The sequence below is a fragment of the Lathamus discolor genome, chromosome 3 (genome assembly GCF_037157495.1).
Source record: "Lathamus discolor isolate bLatDis1 chromosome 3, bLatDis1.hap1, whole genome shotgun sequence".
NCBI classification, from domain to species: domain Eukaryota; kingdom Metazoa; phylum Chordata; class Aves; order Psittaciformes; family Psittacidae; genus Lathamus; species Lathamus discolor.
The window spans coordinates 46798199-46815540 of NC_088886.1; the positions used below are offsets into that span (position 1 = coordinate 46798199).

At 45.1% G+C, this 17342-nt stretch overlaps 1 protein-coding gene across 1 annotated transcript in view; it reads right to left on the reverse strand.

The window, feature by feature from the left end:
- SGPP2 (sphingosine-1-phosphate phosphatase 2) overlaps positions 1 to 17342 on the reverse strand; it is a 38898-nt gene that overhangs the window by 11187 nt on the left and 10369 nt on the right. The window contains exons 2-3 of the mRNA XM_065675022.1: positions 13207 to 13365; positions 1729 to 1908 (exon numbers count right to left, since the gene is read on the reverse strand). Coding sequence (XP_065531094.1) covers positions 1729 to 1908; positions 13207 to 13365 — 339 coding nt within the window. The remainder of the gene's footprint in view (positions 1 to 1728; positions 1909 to 13206; positions 13366 to 17342) is intronic.

The following is a 17342-nucleotide window of genomic DNA, read 5'->3' on the forward strand; positions in this document are numbered from 1 at the left end:
AAAAAAAAAACAAAACCCAAAAATAAACCAACCCAAAATACAAATAAATGAAATCAATTCACCCGATTTGACATCAAGCCTGTACAGCCGAGAGGCTGATGACTGACACAGGTGGCCACAGGTCAGCGAAAAAATGTGTCTGTGGAAATTCTAAGCATAACAACTCACTTCCGACCCTTTCCTCCCTGGGGTACTCCAGCCCTTGGGACAGAGAGCTCAGACCTGGCTGAAGATGTTGCTCCCCATTCATAAAACACTGTTTTTCGCTCAATTCTCTAAGCCTTTGGAGAGTTTACACCCACTTTATTCCCCCCTTCAGCAGGCCACGTGGGAGCTGCTCCACACTGGCAATTGATGACCTGGGCAGCTTCAGAGGATAGCCGCATAATGGACTCCGAGATTTATCCTTCTTAATAGAGGCAATCAAATCATTTAATTATTTTACAGCAGCTTTGTTGTTTCACGGCAGGTTCCAGGATGTACAAGACACCCTGTGAAGAGCTGCGTGTCCCACTAGAACTTATCAATTGAGGAGGAGGAGGAAGTGCTGCTGACCAGGTCTTTCAGGCAGCTCTGCACATGGGATGCATCTGGCTTTCCAGGGCTGACAAATATCCTGTCTTATGGCTCCTCCTGCCCATCCTCATCCCACTGCCAAGCTGCTCTGACTAGTTACCATACAATTACCAGGGAGCAGAGGGCTGGCAGTGCAGCTTTAGGCACCCCTGACCTGCTCACTCATGCTTTCACTGTGGGCAGAAGCAAAGCACACTGCTTCATGGCTGGGACCAGAGGAGTCTCTAAGTTAAATTAATTCAGAGATATTGGTGCAATTCAGTGGCCACCTTTTGTCCCTGTGTACACACTGGCACTGAAGGAATGACACCCAGGGACACTGTGACAGCAAGACCCCTGGCCATATTGTGAGCCCTCTTAGTTACACGGGTCTATCTTTGAAATACCTCTCAGAGGACTGAGAAACATGCTTAAATATGATGCAACCTGGAAGTTATTATAGCTAGAGTACATGAAATACATGTTTGGACTCACAAAACGAAACAAAAATAATCATTGGGGAGAAAAGAGAAATAAACCTTTTCGAAGGATTAAAGGCTCAAGGTCTGGAGAAAATAATCGAGATCTCTCCTCAAGCAGCGTACTGCCAGCACAGTGAAATTGCCGTTAATTCTTTGACAAACAAGCTTTCAATCATGTCGTATGCTATTAGTCTCAAACAAGTTAGAGCCAGAGAATTTCCAAGGATGCTTTTTCTGCATCATACAAAATCCAGGCTACATAGAGCTACTTTGGTTTCCCTAGGAGCCAGCATTTCCCAACGTACAGCATTGGCCTGGTGGGTGCAGGGTGAGCATGAAACTCTGACACTGGGCATCTTCCGCAGCAGAAACATGGCTCCCTTCATGGTCACCCCGTGTACAAAACGCAGTGAACTCCCCAAACCTCAGCAGGACAGGGCAGTGCAGCCCACCCACAGTGCTGACAGGATTCATGCTAAAGAAAGGAGATTTCCGCTGAATCTCTTCTTGTGTCTATTATCGGCCAGCTATGGATAACCACAGCGAAAAACATATGTCTGTGAGAATAAATACCCAGGTCCTCTGGAAGCAGCAACAGCTTTGGCTTGGCTGGTTTTCTGTAGCTCGGTGGAAGCAGACACATGCTTTTCTAACTCTTTTCTTTCTCTCTTTTTCTTTTTGTACCCCTTACCTTGTACTGGTTCACAGTTGCAATGAGAAAGGAGAAGGAGATGGCGGTAGCTGCCATGGCATGGGTGGAAGGCATCCCGTACTCTGCATCCGTCCTCATTTCCAGCTTGACAACAGGTGGCGAGAGGGGCCGAGGCCACTTCAGGATGTCCTTGGAGACTTGGCCTATGTACATCACTATCTGGGGAGAGGAAAGGCCACATGGCTCTCAGTCAGCACGGGCAATGCCCACTCAGCCTACCTCTATTTATGTGCTTTTTGCTGCAAAATCCACCACCCCAAGTGCAGAATTCATCCTCTGAATTATTAAAGGGGTTTCCATTATCCCAGTCAGTGAAGGAAGCAGTACAACTGCACCACGTTGTAGCCTGATCAGAAGTGGGACCAAAGGAGGGTTCACTGAGGAGATGCAGCAGTACAGGCATGAGATGGGTCACAACCCCCCCATCCCTTACAACCCCTCTCTTGCAAAGCAAACAGCTATAACAGAAGTTCTTCCGCCACCACCTTCAAATCACTGCCTTGCACCAGCTCCACGCAGCGGGTCTCTGAGGGCAGCACCAGCCCTCCTGTTCCCGGCAGCTCCCACTCCACCCACCGCAGCAGATGCTGCGGCAATCCAGCCGGGATGCGCCACCGCTGCGGATATTAAATAATAGCCTTGGCGTCCTCGGGGAGGCAGCAGAGAGAAAACTGGACGGGCAACACGAAAGTACCAGTTCTCCTGCCTAACTCTCCAACAACAAAGGGCTTTTGTGCACTGCTTGGGACACCAGAGGTTTAAGCAAGGACTTAATCAGCTACCAATTAATAGCTAACTAATTAATAACTCAAGAAGCACTGCAACATAGTGATTTTGGGGGGAAATGCTGCATTTTCAGGTCACTGCAAGCAATAACAATGGGAAGCAGAGGCAAGATGCAAAGCTGGGCAGCGTGCCCGAGAGGTGAAGCCTATTCAGCAGTGCCCAGGTTGAAATCCTCTGCTCCTCAGCACCTTCTTCCCACAGGCAATGGAATCTCAGCATTCTTCAGTGAGAAGGATGTGAACAAAAGTCACACAGGCAGTTTCCAGAGGATGTATTTTTACCTCCCTCCTTTGGATGGTGCAGCCAGACATATGCAAAACAGGCTCTACAAAACAAAGCAAACCTTCTTTTTTTAATACAAAAATCAGGTTAGATGTCTGCCATGACAGCTCAGCTGCTGCTGTGGGAGACGGCTCACTGTTCTGCTTCTCACGCTTCCGCTAGCAAAGGAGGGGGTCTTAAAATAACATCCTTCCTATGCTGGTGTTAGCCATATGCCAGAACAGCAACATGATCATCTGCTGCCACGTTTGTCACCAGCCACATGGCATCCCTGGCTCTCCCACCAGCCATTAAAAAAAAAATGCTTCAAATTAAAATGAAGACATCAGGATTCACAAATCGGGATCAGGAAAAAGCCAAAACATCACGTTCCTCATCTCCCTCTCTACAGCAAAGCCACAGGAAGTGCTAGGCTTACAGCCAGCAGCAGAGCCTGGAAAAGTGACTGCTGGTGCCTTTGCATCCTTTATCCCTCATCAGGCAAATCACATTACCACCTTATTATCAGCAGCACCAGTGACACGCCTAGCAGGTCCTACTTCACCCTGACACATGGGGCACAGGGCAGTCAGCAAATACCCTGCCCCAGGCTGCTCACAGTCAGCAAGGGCTCAAGCACAAGCATCTTAAAGAAACACCTTTGGGGGTTTATTTGGTTAATGCCACTGGTTTCCAAATGGATGCAAGCACATCTTTGGAAGTTATTTAAATTCCAGGGTTGAAAACAAAATTACTCTCTCCAACAGAACATAAAACATGGAGGTTACCATTTGTGATTCCATCTGAGAGGCAAAGTAGGATGAGCAAGTTTATCAGCAGTCCTTTGTAACAATGACTTCCACCTGTAGAAGTATTATTAGCACTAATACGTAAGAGTGTTACAGAAAAGGAAATGAGTCATCTTTGAAATGAAGGCTATGCTGGGACTTCTCTGATGCTGAAAAACAGGCTGGATGCTGGAGGAGGTATGGATAAGCAAAAACACCAGGCATCCCCACAACACCTTTCTTATGGTATTCCAGATTAAATTCTGACCCTTCTATTAAAAATCAAACACACAAACCACATATTGTATAGACACTTACTGTTATGGGAGGTGAGATAAGCTCCATAAAATATGAATAGGAGTCCAGAACACGTTCAGACTAAGCACTGATCTCTGAAGCACCAGACCTTTGCCTTTAGCTCCTCTGGGTGCTGTGCACATTTTTACACACAATGTCCTGGATTATTTGGCAAGAGCAGCAGTTGTGGGTGTGGTAGAACATCCCCCATCAGCTGAACTGGCAGCCTGCCCAAGAGGGCAAAAGATGGCAAGTGCACTATTGCTAAAAGCCACCCAGCAAAGGTGCTGCTCACAAGTGGCTGGAGCACAGGGCTGCCCATGTTCTGCAGGTCACAGGACAGCAAAGCAAGCAGTGCAGAGCCCCTGACACATCTGCCAGTGGTGGCCAGAGGGATGGCCCCATGGCATGGAGCAGGCCAGGCAGAGCACCAGCTGTAATCTACACACCTGTGCCCAGCCCAGAGCACCAGCCAGTCCTGCTGGGGACCATCACACAGCTGGCAACTGAAGGCAATAACCCTGTGACTGTACCAGGCCCAAACATCCAGAGCTCAGCCACAAACAGTGGAAACAACCACCCAAAACCAAACAACAACAACAAAAATTAAGCAGGAGGCCACCAAAGATACACTCATTACATGACAAGTGTTCTGTAGAAACACACTTATACCATTGTATTTCACTGTAAGATAGATCTGAATTGCACTCTGCTGTGGCTTTCATCTTTTCATCTTATGAAGATGGTAGGTATCTGCCTTGGTTAGGTGGCATATTCTCTCTTAAGCCACATTTCATTATTTCCTGACCTTATTTCTCTGTCATTTCGGATTTACCCTCTAACCATCCTGGGAAAGAAAGCAAGCTGCCTCAAAGTTTTAGTCTGTTACAAGCTTTTTTCAACCAAGTAGATGAGAAAAACCCGGTAACAAACATTGCAAACTGTAACCACTGAAGCACTGGAAGGGGAGAAAGGTGATGAAGAGTTGAGCATGGATGACAGGCTAAAGATCAACACAGATGCTTGACTTGAATTATCTGTTTGTGCACTGCCAAAAATCCTTCATGGCCCTGGAATTAATTGGGCACAGGCAGAAATTACCCCAAGTCCAGACCAGAAGGTAACTTGGGATTGCTTAGGTCCAGGGGACTGGGTAGTTTTGCTGCTATTTCCAGCCTACCCTAGATGAGCCGAACAGTGCATTCCCAATGGATTTGGACAATCAGGGGAGGGGAGGTTAAGGCCTGACCCAGGATCATGTCACCTTGTAGCAGCTGTTTGGCAGCAAGTTTATGTGCTTTGAAGTCTAAAGCAGGGTGATCCTTCAAGCCTGCAGTACTGGGCTTCATCCAGCTCCCCTTTCTTCACTAGGACTAGAGGATTTATGGAAAGAGGAGCCAGGTTCAAACCAGGCTCACTTAAGATCCAAATTAAACCCATTTCAGAAGTCTTTACAAGCCCATGTACACTTCCACCCAGGGGGTCTCCAAGCCCAAAGTTGAACATTGGAGAGAAGAGGGAACAGGCCCTCGAACACTGAGTGGGCAGACAATACTTGCTGCCTGGATGGCACGGCAAAGAAGAGAAACTTTGAGCAAATCAGTTCTTCATTACGTTGCAAACTTTTTTTGCCTACCTAGAGTGCTGTATTACAGCTCTCGGTGTTTTCTCCTGCATTTATTTCTAGCGAAGGCAGTGTTCCACTCCAAGTGAAACTCTCCCCCTCTGCAGATCAACCAACTTTTCTGCAGTTCTGGCAGAAAACGGCCTGCAAGCATCTTCAGCGTAAGTAATTTCAATTTGCACATTAATAAGTACCTCTGTCTCTGCATGGAGTAATTTCTCTGAACCTGTTTCCATTACTGAAGCAACAAAGTTGAAGCTGTGATGGACTGGCAGAACACAATTAGCTGGAGAAGATAACTACACAGAAATGCATGGGAATTTAGTTGAGATTCCACAGAAGTGGATGGGATGGACATGGCTATTTCCCTTTCCTCTGAGGGCTGACAGCAGCAGCTCTAACTACCCTGTAGTTCAGACTGTTCAAACTTTCCAAGATGAAACTTTACCATTTCACACCTGAATTATGAGACATGCTAGTGAACAACGGGTGCTGCTTGGGCTGGCAGGGAGGGAGGGGAGCTGGGGTTCAAGGATGGGAAAGGGAAAAGCACCACAGCCCAGCACTGCAACCATCTCAGATGACTGGGCATCCACAAGCAGGATCCAAACCTGGGTAGAAGCAAAGCGATGCTTTTTGGCATCAGAGAGGACCATACAGGGAGCCTTTGTCCCAAGACTCCCGCCACACTTTCTCCTCTTACAGGAGGTTAAAGGGCTCTGCTCCACCTCTGTATTAGCAAGTCCTACAAGCTACAGTTGGTACAAATGCCACAGCGTGAGCCCTTATTAAGTAAATGATAGCAAAAGCAAGGTGGACTATGGCATTGGAGGAGAGTGTGGTGGAGGGGTCACTGGCAACAACCATGCACATGCATAATGCAGGGAAACACTGCTTCCCCTTCTGTACTGACATGTGTGCATGCACACACAAGGAAAAGTTGCTCACATACTGCTGCCCGAGGGGTACCCTTGGGAAGTTATGTCAGCTCCGTAATATTTGTAGTGTCACTTGACAGTGACATGGCAGCACCAGCGGGAGATGTGGGAATGCCTATACTCATAGGATGGTTTGGGTTGGAAGGGACCTTAAAGCCCATCCAGTTCCAACCCCCCTGCCATGGGCAGGGACACCTTCCACTAGACCAGGTTGCTCCAAGCCCCATCCAACAGGTTGCCTGGACAAGTTGTGGCTGCCCCATCCCTGGAAGTGTTCTGGGGTGAGGGGCTGTTCCCCTCCCTGTGAGCATCAGAGTTCCATCAAGTGACCTGGCTCCTTGACATTTGTATTGATTCAATGACCTAAGAATTGGGTTTGCTCACCTGCAGGTGTTGTCTAGCATTTTTCAGTGGCTTCCCCTCACTACTCTTGCAGTCACTGTGGGCAGCACATCTGCAGCAGGAAGCAAGAGTACTGCATGCAGATGTACCGCCATGGTGTAGACATGTATGAAGGCAGATAAATAAACACAGCCAAGCCAGCTTTATATACAGAGGCACAGGACTGGTGCATCAGAGCACAATTTTCCCCACGGAACATTTCCATGACAGCTGCCCGGACCCCAAGTCTGGCAGGATTTAGGAAACAGGCCCAGTGCAGCAGATGTTCTGTGTGGCACATCCCACATCATTCCATCTCTGCTACAATCTCCATAGAGGGAGAGACACACTGGACCATCCCACAGGCATGTGAAGGTCAGGAGAAGCAATTCTTTTTGTACTTTGTAATATTTTGATTAACAAAGGTGAACCAGAACATATTTATTTTCAACTTCTGATTTCGCAGCTCTCCTGTTTGCGCTATTGATCTACTAAAAGGACAAGATGAAATTCTAGAGAAGACACAGGGTCAAATAGCATTGGTGACATCTTCCCTGAGACATGGTGTGGCAGCCTGACTTTGACTCTGCTGGTTTGGCTCCCAAATAGAAATTCTATAACCTGGCTCTAGAAATCCTGACCTGCAATTGCATTTGTCATCTTCCCAGAGAGGAAATTTACAGCTTGAAAACGATGTCACTTTTGTTTTTATCATAACCACTGTGTGCTGATAGGAGCGACAGAGAATATCTGGAACACTGGCAAGAGGGGAAAAAAGTAAAGACGCACAATTAATAAACTGGCATTTGCAGGAGATTAGGCCAGAAGAAGCAAAGACTATTCACAGTTACCAAGGCAGGTGTGACTAGTTCACCATACAGAAATTAAGCCAAGCATCCAGTCAGCACTGTTCAAAGTTTCTATTCTCAGCGTTCCCCAGCTAAGGCTTAAATGAGTAGATACACACTGCAACAGATAGTAGCTGTGACCGTGCCCCTCGAGCATCAGCTGGTTCACAAAGAGTGCCAGGACGAGGAAGAGAATGTTCTCATAGAGATACTCCTCTTACTCCCAAGAAAATGCCAAGAACTAAGGTTTGGTCTCAGGAAAAACCACCACGAAAGCCACTGAGCAGCACTGCAGGCCTTTCACCCTGGCAGCAGCAGGGTGAAGCCCCGCAGAGCAGCAGAGCCCCAGTTGATCCCATCCTGCTCCCCATTGCCTCCCTGCACGCAGAGATGCCAATGGCAGCCATGAGGCTGGGCACCTCCTTGAGGCACATGGGCCTTATGGAAGAGGGTGGCTGGCTAGGAGGGCTCAGGGGTCTGCCATCTGCACTGCAGTTACTGTTTTCCAGAAAATACATCAATCTTGTGCATGCTGGTCAGCCATCTCCAAGAAAACAGGGCTCCGTCACACATCATGGTGACTTGGGAAGACAAACGCCATCACTCCCAGCATCCCCCTTCCTTCTTCTTCCCCCAGCTTTGTATCCTGAGTACATCATATGGTATGGAATACCCTTTTGGTCAGCTGGGGTCAGTTGTGTCCCCTCCCAACTCCTTGTGCACCCCCAGCCTTCTTACTGGAGGGGTGGTTTGAGCAGCAGAAAAGGCCTTTACTTTGTGTAAGTGCTGCTCAGCAATAACTAAAACATCCCTGTATTATCAACACAGTTTCCAGCACAGATCCAAACCATAGTCATATACTAACTACTATGGAGAAAGTAAATTCTACCTCAACCAAAACCAGCACAGAGGACTTCGGTTCTCTCAAGTCAGACTTCAGAAACACAAAACTATAACAAGATCAAAAGAACAACTAGAAATATAGCCAACCAATGTCATAGGATAATCACTCTGTCTTTAAAGGAAGCCTTCAAACAAAAACTGTATGGTTGTCCATCTTACAATGTCTTTAAATAAGAGAAAGTTGGGCCCAGTCTCCAGGTAGTAGGAAAAACTAGCATCACATTGGTCTCATTTATCATACAATAGTTTGGGTTGGAAGGGACCTTCGAAACTCATCTAGTCCAACCCCTCTGCAATGAGCAGCGACACCTTCAGCTAGGTCAGGTTGCTCAGATCTACATCCAGCCTACACATTTAACACCCAAAAACTGGAAACTGCTGCACCTGGTGGTTCTAGTGAAACACTAAGTTTTGCAAATAAAAACCCACCCGAAGTTATTCCCAGCTGGGCTCAGTTATGAAAGCCCCACTGGCACTTTTTCTTCAAGGGCAGAATACAGCCGCCAGCACACACAGGATCCTCTTTCAATCAACATTTTATCAGCATTTTCTTTTATGGACCAATTATTCTTCTATTCTGACAATTTTATAGTTACTTACATGCCTGAATATAGTCTTACCTGTTCTTATGCAGCGCAATATATGGCACTTTAAAGAGTCTGACTTTTGAGTGACTGTGTTTATCAGCTGTTTCGAGCTTGTTTTGGTGAAATGTTGCCAAAAAAAGCACACAACCATTTTGGTAAAATGTTGCAAAAGCACAAAAAAAGTAACACACACATGCGAATTAACAAACACTGAAGAATCACTAAACCCAAAGTTTGCTGTAGATTTGTGCTTTTAAAGCAGCACCCAGGGATCCAATCACCACACACTAATGTCAGTGGCATCAGGATTACAGATATATTCGTGTTGGTAAGCTCCCAGGTATTCTGAAAGCAAGAGTTCAGAGCTCATCATTCCCAAATAATTAAATGCCAACGGCATTTGGAAAACCACTCCTCTAAAAGGCAGGAAGGGGAATCATATAACCGTAGATTTAGACCCAGGACTTGAAGATGTCTGCATCCAGAGCTGCTTGAGGTGCCCAGAGGGGCACACGCAGCCCAGTGGGTACCTGCCTGGCACCACCAGCAACCAAATCTCTGCTTCCCTTCAGAGATGCCTCCTTCACCCCAGTCAACGATTTACTGTAGTCAAACAGTGACAGCCTCCACACCTGTCTTGACAAAGTCCGTGCTGGCCAGCTCTTATTTATGTTGTGTAAATTAAAGTTTTATGGGCTCAAAAGAGGCGTGGATACATTTACACCCACATACCCTGAAAAATACGACCAGAAAAAACATTTCCAAGTGCGCTGAAAAGCAAGCAGAAACTGTAACTGTTTTTTTCCAGGTCTCTGCATTACCTCTGAAATTACACACCAAAATATAGCTTTCAACCCTAAGAGTTTTCACCTCTCAAGCAGAGATGCGCAGCAAATTTAAAGTATATCGGGGGGGCTGGTTCATGTGAAATTGTTTCCATCTCTGCACTTCCTGGTTGAAGCAACAAGAGTCAGAGGCACCAAAGCCTCGCCAGAACAGATTCAGAAGTGTTTACTTCAAATTGCTGGAGAAGGGAAGCAAAGACAGCAGGGTACCTTCAGCACTGACCCAGCATCTTGCTCAGAGGTTTCAGGCAGTTATTTCCCTCATCTATCCATAAAGTAAAGCCTACATATACACTGTGAATCCTCAGAGGAAAGGCGCTGTGGAAGCACAGCATGGTGCTTTAAACTTTCAAAGCACCTGGATGTGACCGCAGCCAGCATTTGCCAGAGCCAGGCAGCTAAACAGAAATGCATGAGCAACTGGTTTTGAAGACCTGGGACTGGGCAAGACATCCCAGGACACCAAGTCCACCCTCCTGTTGCTGCCACTGAAATAAAGTCTCTTCATAATCTTTCTTGCTGCCTTTCACCATGCTGGAGCTATTTCACAACCTTTGGGTTTAACTTAGCTTATTTATGACTGCCTTGCATGTTTCTTCTTGTCACTGTTTGTTTTATTTTAAGAAGCTCCTTCCTTCTCGTGGTGTTTACAGCCAGCCCCATTCTCTCTCCAACTTCATTTTGTCAGGCACTTACTTAAGCTTCCAGTCTCTGCTCAGAAAATAACCTGTTCCCTAATCATTCCTGGCCCCGCTCCAGTTCAAATTTATCTTTCTCAAACGTGGGTGACTGGCTCTGCATAAAGTATTACAGATAAGATGGCAGAATGTAAACAGCATCAATACTGCTTTAATTTTTAAGGGAAGAAACTCTCCTGATTCATCCTGGAACACTGACTCTTTCATTCCCAACTTGCAGCAGAAACTCACAGGTTTAAGTCCCCAGTGGCACAAAGTACCGCACTCAGTACCACTTCTGTTTCTCCACTGCTCAAGGTTAATCCCACCTCTCCCATGGTCTAACCCCCTTTGCCACAACCATCCCTGCCAACTGCATTTTACCAGCACACATTTCTGAGGTACCCATCTGCTTTGTGCCAGGCTCACAAAAAGGCCATTGCTGGTCCACCACCTCTCTCCCTGAAAAGCTTCACTAACAACCTCTCCTCGTCCCAAACAGTGCTAAAAGGGAAGTACTACCTTCTCCTTAAGGTCCTCCACTTGATACCAACTCCTTTCCCCAGCTAGATAAGGGCCTTCTGCAGACCAGTCCTAGGTACTGCACTTGCCCCTTCATGCTCTTTCCAGCCTTCTACTGGCAGTTTTTTCTTGGAGACTATCAGGCTACCTGGATTTTTACTTTTAGCTAACACAGCCCCACATCATCTTCCATTCAGAAGCGGCAGAATTTCTTCTCCGAACGGCAGACAGCCTGCAGATCTGCACCTCTGCTCACCACCATGTCCCTACTGCCAAAACCCTTCCAGTAAGATAAAAGCACAGCTTTGCACATTGAATTGCCGGCATTTCCCATGCAGCTAAGCCAATTCTGCTGTTGCATACATGACCAAGGTGTCTAAGACAGACCAACACCACTCACAGCACCATGAAGACTGATTCCTGTTCACAGACTTCTTGCCAGCAAATAAGCCACCCAGCTGAGCTTGCCATAACATTAACACATAGCCTGCATAGACATTTTTAGCCATTTTGCAATTACGTATAATTAAAACATTTTTAAAACTACAGATTGTGACAAGTCTGTGTATTCAAATCAGTGTCTCCTTCCCCTCCTTTTCAGTGTAAAATGCAACTCCACGACTCCCTCAGTAACTGGAAAATTAGTAACGGTCATATCACATGGTTGAATACTCTAATTAAATCAGACTAGATCTAACCAGTACTCGGATGGACTCCTTGCAAGGCAAAGGCAAGACAAGTCTGAAGAAAGGCACGGCGAGGAGCTCTGAAGAGTCAGGAATTGAGCAATATGCAAATCCAGAAGGCAGTGACTACCAATTATCATCTTCTGTGGCACCTTTCCAGAAGCAGTAGGTGTACTCCTGGCCAAAACCCAGCTCTAATTATACAGTGTCCACCCACTTCAGAATTTCAACTGCAAGTTATTTTTCATGTTCTCTTTATAAAATGTATTGACTAGGGTTACTGGCACAGAACAACTGATGCCTCCTGTCCAAGACCCAGTGCATTTGAAGCGTATGACCCAAATCAAATGCTTTTATTATTTCTCATCATATTAGTTGGACAAAAGACAGTATATTATTAACCAGAATTGACTAAGTCAAGGAGAAGCTTCACTGTAAAAAAACACAGCTATGTATCACATCCCAGTTTTTACCAAGCTTCAATTTCTTAAATCAATGCAGATTGACAGCTAAACCTCCAGGGTCTGCCATCTGCCAGAGATGCTCTATACATCCCTTCTTTGTTCCAAAACTGCCTTACTTGGGCAGCAAAGATCTGATCAATACCAAGATGAGCAATGGCAGTGATAAAACAACACCCATTCCCAGGCTGAAATGCCCGGTTATCTACTGGTTTTTGGTGGCAGAATGGAAATGCATTATGTTTGATACCCCAAACCACATCTCTGAAGGCTGAAGCACTGCTGAAGCCAGTTAATTTGAGAATGTTCTCATAGTAACTAAAATCAATGCTTTTAAGTCTTAGCCTCCAATAGAGAATCTGATACTTTTCTTCTTCTCTAGTGACTGCAGCCTATGCATCCCCTTACTCCACTGCAGCCTTCCTATTAGTTTTATACTAATTACAATAAAGCCAGAACTATATGAAGAGGTTATGCAGAAGGAACTGATGTAAAAGAAAGATTCCCTGAAATGATGAAACATGTTTCTTAAAACACGATGACACATTGGGAAGGAGGTGTTTTCTCAAGTGTTCTGTGCAAGCCCTATCAAAAGCATCTCAATCAGTTATTGGGCTGAAAAAATAAGGCAATTTGAGATCTAACAGAGATAAACAGACACCCTCTACTAGCTAATGCCTCTCACCTCCTCTCTGTGTTGTGATGCCTCCACTTCCTGGACATGAAAGTTACACATATAAATAGTGTTGGGCTGTGGTTTTTGTTGTTTAAAGAGCTCTTATTCTTACATAGTCATTTGCTACTGTTACAGAACTAACAACAGTACGTTTAAATAAGCTATAGAAATACTTACCGACCAAATAATTATCATCCTTCTAGACACAGAGTGATCTATGTTCCAGTAAGTAAATGGAAGGAAAGTGATATAGAAAATCTCTTCCCCCAAAGCAGCTGAAAACTTGAACAGGTAGTAGTAGAAGTAGTTCTTCACAACATACTTCTGTCCGCAACCCTGGAAATGAGAAGATTTTAGAAGGTCTTAGTGAATTAGCAAATCATAGCAAGTATTTCAGACATTTTAACTGTTACAGTACCCAGCCCTTAAACCAAACAACTTGTTGGAACAAGTATCAAGAACTGAAGATTAACTTTTTTACTAAGATGAAAGCTATAATGATAGCTCAACTACATCTGCTGCAGATCAGAAATTTACTCAAACTAATGAGGGTAGCAGTCACACTGACAAAGATTTTTCAAGAGACTGGATCAGTGTTTCCTCCAGGGAAAGCAAGTATATTTCATTAAAGGGCAACAATGCATCAATTTTGATTTTTCTACAACTGTAGTTAAAGGGAGCCACCATTGCATTCACTGGAAATTAGTTCTGAGATGAAAAATAATAAACTGCAGTTACTGAACCAGTTCATTTAAAATTTGCCTCATTATAGCAGGCAAATTTACCCTGCTAGTCCCTGAAATCCACTTGTCAGGTGCTGCTTCAGCAGCATCCCCTGCACTGCCCTCTACACCGGCCTCTTCCACATGGTCCTGACCCCATGCTTCCCCACAGCGGGATGCTCACGGGATCACCCTGCACAGAGATACCTTAGCTGCAAGCTAAAGCCTTTACATGGGAGGTGGCTCAGCAATTGCAGCTCATGAGGAGATGTGGGGGTAAAGAAGGCTGTGAGCAGGCAGAAAGAAGTGCTGCCCCCATCACCACCGAATTTTCACTTGAAGTAACCACCACCAGGTTGTGTCTCTACACATTACCAGCTGATACATTGCAAATGGCATCAGGTGGCACTGTTCAGGACTTTATTAAGCTAGAGATTTCACTTCTCTCTGTATCTGGCAGCTAGATGATTTCATTAGGTGTACCCTACCTAACACGCTCATTTTCTCTCTTCTAAAAGGCTGTAGCCAGCCCACCAGAGCTGGGAAGCCATACAGCAGTTTATATTATTAAATCCGTGATGTTGGTCACTTATGGAAAGGTTTGTCGCTGTTAGTACACCACTAAGGAGCCTTCCACCTGTTAGCAAGAGCAACATGCAAGTGAATCACATTTTATATAAATATCTGTACAGAAGAAAAAGGAGATACTGATATATATAGGAACAAGACTTGATTTGGGGGCAGAGGCAAGGGAGCTAATCTAGTCTCTCTCTCCATCCCCTCCAAAATAAAGTAAAAAATAAATATGGAAGTTGGCTACGTAAATATGTGATGAAAGAGCTTTCTAAAGATGGGAGCTGAGAAGGGATCATGAAGGTTTCAGTACAGACACATTAACTTAAGATATAGCTTTAACACAAGCTCCTAAAACTCTTCTAAGAGAAAAACTGTTATGCTTGGATTGACTGTGTAACTAGTATACCAGAGAGAAACTTATCCTACATGCTAGTGAGAAAATGCAAAAACTGTCTAAGGAGTCTAGACATGTAATTATGACTCATTGTAAAAGCCATTAGAAGTTCCAGTCTCTTAACCCGCTTTCAATATGGAGATGAGGCAAACTGCATGAAGACAACAAAAGCAAGATGGAAAGCAGCTGCATCCATTCACCTGTTGTAGTAAAAACACCACAACTTAATTTGATTTTTGCATCAACAGAAAAGATGAGTCAACACTTCTGAAACACTGAGGTCATAGGAGTGTTCCCCCATGTATTAATAATAGAGGTCACCAGTGAGTTACTGGCATCCTTAAGATAATGCAGAAATTTGCTATGGCTGGCTGAATGACAGAGCAATCAGCCTAAGTGTCTCAAGTCTCATACGCCACTTTGAAAACACCCCCAAGTGCAATTAGCAACTCTGATGCTTCTGTCTGAGATCCTGAAACTGTATTTGGTCACACTTAACATGGCCCCAGAGAAAGCCCTCTTCTGGCATCGGTAATTCCTCAATCAAGCATCAGTCTCCAATGTATTAGGAATTATGTGCTCTGGTGCTTTCAATCAGAGATGGTCACACGTATCCCTAAGGTAACGCTTTTATACTTGGAACCTCGTGGGATGAGGGATAAAACTTTCTAATTCCAGTAATCTCTGTAGTGGGGAAAAAATCATTTCTCAGGTTTTTAAAAAACCCTAGAGTTCACAAACATTTTGCCAGCAGAAGGCACAGCCAAGTCCTTCCACACCACTCTCAGAACCTGTCTTTGCCTTTCTGTCAGAAATCACCCCCCGCTTGTTCGGTTTGGGGTTTTTTTTAGCGGATAGTTTTGGTTGTAAAACTTTTTTTTAGCACTACGCCAGCAGTTGTGGACAGCCCAGCATGCAAGGCAGGGGCAGAGCGACTATACCTGTGACACACGATGATGACAGCCACATGCTAGGCACTCAAGGTGTCGCAGAATCTGTTCACTTGATTTTAGGTCGTGTCCAGTAATAAAAATCCAATGTTTTCAATCATTGTGGTACTAAAGCATTGTAACAGAGAAAGCCCTCTCTGCTTGTGTTTATGTTTAGCACCTTCTAACACTCAGAAGTTTATTCAATCTCTACTTTTGAACAACTCTGATCTTCAGTCTTGGTTAGTCTTAACGTACTGAAGCGACCTGATGCCTTCCACAGTCTCTGATGCACTTCCAGTGAGAGTTAGCCCCTCCATCCATCTCCATTACTACTCAGTCTGGATCAGAGAGGTTTTAATGGTCAGTCATTAGGGCTGTACAGAAAATGAGAATTTGCAGAACATTTCAGAAGCAAGGTGTAATGACCCACCTCATTCGCAGACACAGAAGACACAAAAACAACCTTTCCCATCAACTGTGAAATAGTTATTTTGAAAAGCCTTAGCTACTCCAGTTACAAGAGACTCATATGAATGTGTGAGTCTCCATAAATTAACTCCTCCCCTGAAGCACTGGCACAGAAAATGGCCAGTGCAGGTCATCCTAATTTCACAGTCTCCGCACACCGGTCCTGTGCGCACCACGCACAGCAGGTGCTGCAAGAGCATCCCCAAAGCCTCCCTACGGAGCAGTAATGACAGGGCAAGCAGAGCAGATCAAACCACCACCTTGGTGACTCCTGGGACACACTAACACACGATGACACACCACAGCAGCAATCCATAATCTTAGAAAGTACCTACATGAGGAATATTCTGTAGCTGAAGTAACGGAACAGCAGCTGAACCACTAATGTAATGGATTTAAAAATGCACCTTTAGGCATAGGTATACCCCCTAAAAGACAGGGGTGGGCGAGAAGCTGAGTAAAGATACCACTCCTTCCAATCCCTGTAGGATCTCTCTTGTCAGAGAGCTGAACAGGCACAGGCTTTCCCTGCCCTGTCTCTTGAGACAAGCTTTGCAGCATCAGACTTGTAAGGCTCAGAGCCTGACCCAGAGATAACATTAACCAACTTTTTGTTCTCAGCTCTCAATTACTTCATATCGTTCAAAAGATGTGCGTGTTTAATTAAAGTTCTTTAAGTCCCTTGCTTCCCTACCAACAGGGCTGCCTTGCAGAAGATCAGGCATTTCCCTCCCAAAGCTGCTGGTCAACGCACTGCAATACTCCTGTAAGGAATTTTTACTACGGAAAAAAGGCACAATGTTTAGAGAAGCCACCAAGGACCAGGCACAAGGGAAAAAGCCAAAAATTCCCACCTAGATGCTGCTGTACACAGAGACAATACAAATCAGACAACTGACTCCTGCAGGGCAGTGCTATGTGGAGTATTACCAGTGGGGAAAAAAGCCTTCTGTACTGCAGTATTCTGAATAAGCAATCAGTTTTATGCCACCTTCTATGTTTATTAACTGTATCCAGCCAAAAAAAGAACCTATCAGGTCTCAACAAGAAATTAGATATAGGCGATCAGATTTTGGAAAACAAAAAAAAAGCAAAAAACACAGTATCAAAGGCTTCAGCTCTTCCACCCATCTGCACAGCGGAATGTCAGACAATTACAAAGGTTTCTGAAGATCCAACAGGCAGCTGAGAGCAGCCAGGAACATCTCCAGCCCCTACGAG